At 43.0% G+C, this 2,500-nt stretch overlaps 1 protein-coding gene across 1 annotated transcript in view; it reads right to left on the bottom strand.

Annotated features, from left to right (window-relative positions):
* Nucleotides 1-625, bottom strand: part of hook1 (hook microtubule-tethering protein 1) — a 14,540-nt gene extending 13,915 nt beyond the window's left edge. The window contains exon 1 of the mRNA XM_083671866.1: nt 500-625. Coding sequence (XP_083527992.1) covers nt 500-544 — 45 coding nt within the window. The 5' untranslated portion in view covers nt 545-625. The remainder of the gene's footprint in view (nt 1-499) is intronic.
* Between the last annotated feature and the right edge of the window lie 1,875 nt (nt 626-2,500).

Here is a 2,500-nt window from a genome sequence, read left to right as displayed (position 1 = left end):
AATTGCCAGGATAGTATTTACTGACATAAAAGACCGAAGGCGCGACATTCCACAAATATCTACCGGTTAAAGGGATTAGTAGGGACCCTAAACCCGTTGAGGATAAACTGAATCAAGGGATATTGTTGTGTTTGCTTAGGTCTCGAACTACAAATACTGTATACCTTCCAACACTGAGTGGGCAATTTTAATTTGATTTAAAAACAGCGGCGACAATTATCTGTGCATAATTTGTTGACAGACTGCTACTACACTAATTCATGCTGACGGCAACAGGCTTGAGGCTGTACACATATGAAAAGGAGGACAGATTTGCCTTCTTCCTTGACACATCTAGCCCATTTCCTGATCTGTGCGCCTTCTGTGACTTTATTTGCTGCCACAGTACCTGTGACAGGTAAAGTGTTACCCGTCATCGATTACAGCAGTAAGCGTTCGTCAGGAATTATACGTTTTTAAGCGCCTACGGCTGTCCAAAACATATCAAAGAGAAACTCACCCAAATGATAAGGCTCTCACATAAAACATTTTTGTTGGTATCCATCTCTTTCCCGTATGAATTGGCCAAATATCTCGGTTCCACCTGTCAACAAAGCGTTTCCCCTTTCCTCTGCCTTTGACCTCACCTGCAGGCGGTGGATCTCTAACGCCAAATGCGCAAAGTGGACGTGTTTCGTAGTTACTGCGCTGTAAAAACACCGTAATGTAAGCGTGAATGAGAGACGCTTGATTCTTTGACGTTTTCCGTTGACGGGATAAAGAGCGCAAGACCGAGGAATAAAACACCAATGATGTCTTGAGCTGAGGGGTACAGACGGGCCAATCAGGCGAAGATCTGTAGTGACTGACAGCGCCCTGGGTGAAGGTGAGCCAATCAGAGAGCGAAATCAGACCTGCGTACGCCTCAATTAACGATGTTGAACTCTATTCAGAAAATGTGCATCCTAGATCCGGCACTTTCTGACTTTTTTGTCACAGATATTAAAAATATGTTAGAAAAATAGCCTATATCTACGTCTAAATATTGCAATATGTAGCTTTTGCTTATGAGGCAGGGCTTTTTGTTTTATCAATAAGTAAAATTCATACCCATATGGGGGAGTCAAGGGTAGATAGAAGGAGGCAAGTTTTCACAATGGAACACAGCCGTCCACGGGTAGCTGTTAAAGTGCATTTACAGCAGTCATTTATATGGCAGATTTAAACAGTAAAATAATTAATTATGTTAAAGTGAAATTATCCACACGATGTTTCTCCACATATTATCCTATTATACACACACACACACACACACACACACACACACACACGCACACACGCACACACGCACACACACACACACACACACGCACGCACGCACACACACACACACACACACACACACACACACACAGTATAATTGTTTACACACATACATAACTCATTTACATTTACATTTATTGCATTAAATTTTAAAAGTGACTTACAACAAACACATTTGTTTAAGTAAGTGAATCATCTATCCATCAGTCATGGTACAGGGGGGTAGTGGGGGTGAAGAGGTCTTTAGGGTTAGGGTTAGGGTTAGTACAGGGGGGTAGTGGGGGTGAAGAGGTCTTTAGGGTTAGGGTTAGGGTTAGTACAGGGGGGTAGTGGGGGTGAAGAGGTCTTTAGGAGGGACCGTTAAGATAGCCTGAAGAGATGAGTCTTCAATATACGTCGGAAGATTGGTAGTGAAGTGAACTCAGAGACCATAGCTGCGTTACCTATAATCAAATATTATTACTTGTATCATTTCACACCTATGGTAACATTTCTTATGTTATTGACAATGAACAATCATCGAGAAAGGCTCTTTGAACTGAACGGCTTAGGAGTGGTTAGATTCAGTTCCCCACCCAGACCAATATGTCATCATATTGTTAATGGTTAATTGACCTCACGTTGCGTGTGTGTGTGTGTGTGTGTGTGTGTGTGTGTGTGTGTGTGTGTGTGTGTGTGTGTGTGTGTGTGCATGTGTGTGTGCACATGTGTGTGTGCACGTGTGTGTGTGAATGTGTGTGTGTGTGTGTGTGTGTGCGCCCGTGCGTGTGTGTGTGTGTGTGTGTGTGTGTGTGTGTGTGTGTGTGCGTGTGTGTGTGTGTGTGGGCTATCTCATGTGAAGTGTGTGTCTAAAAAACTTTTATTACACCTTAGTTAGATAAGATTAGGAAACTCATGTACAGTATATGGTCCCATGAGTAGAAATTCACAGTTTATTTCCTTCAGCATACAACACATGGTACAGTTCCATAAGCCGAAACATAGAAATTAATTTCAAACCAAATATATGTATTATTGTAAAACAATACACATGGATTGAAAGCAGACTTTTCGTTGCTGATGCTTGGGCTGTCAAGCCTTCATGATGCGTTCGTCAGCTGTAGGAAACTGGGGGAGGAGTTCCCAAGAGGGACCCTCCAAGTCAGAGGGACCCTCCAAGTCAGGGGGACCCTCCAAGTCAGGGGGACCCTCCAAGTCA

The sequence above is a fragment of the Argentina silus genome, assembly GCF_951799395.1.
Source record: "Argentina silus genome assembly, chromosome: 6".
In the NCBI taxonomy this organism is placed as follows: Eukaryota; Metazoa; Chordata; class Actinopteri; order Argentiniformes; family Argentinidae; genus Argentina; species Argentina silus.
The sequence above is the reverse complement of the archived record's forward strand: the minus strand, read 5'-3'. Positions and strand labels throughout refer to the sequence as shown.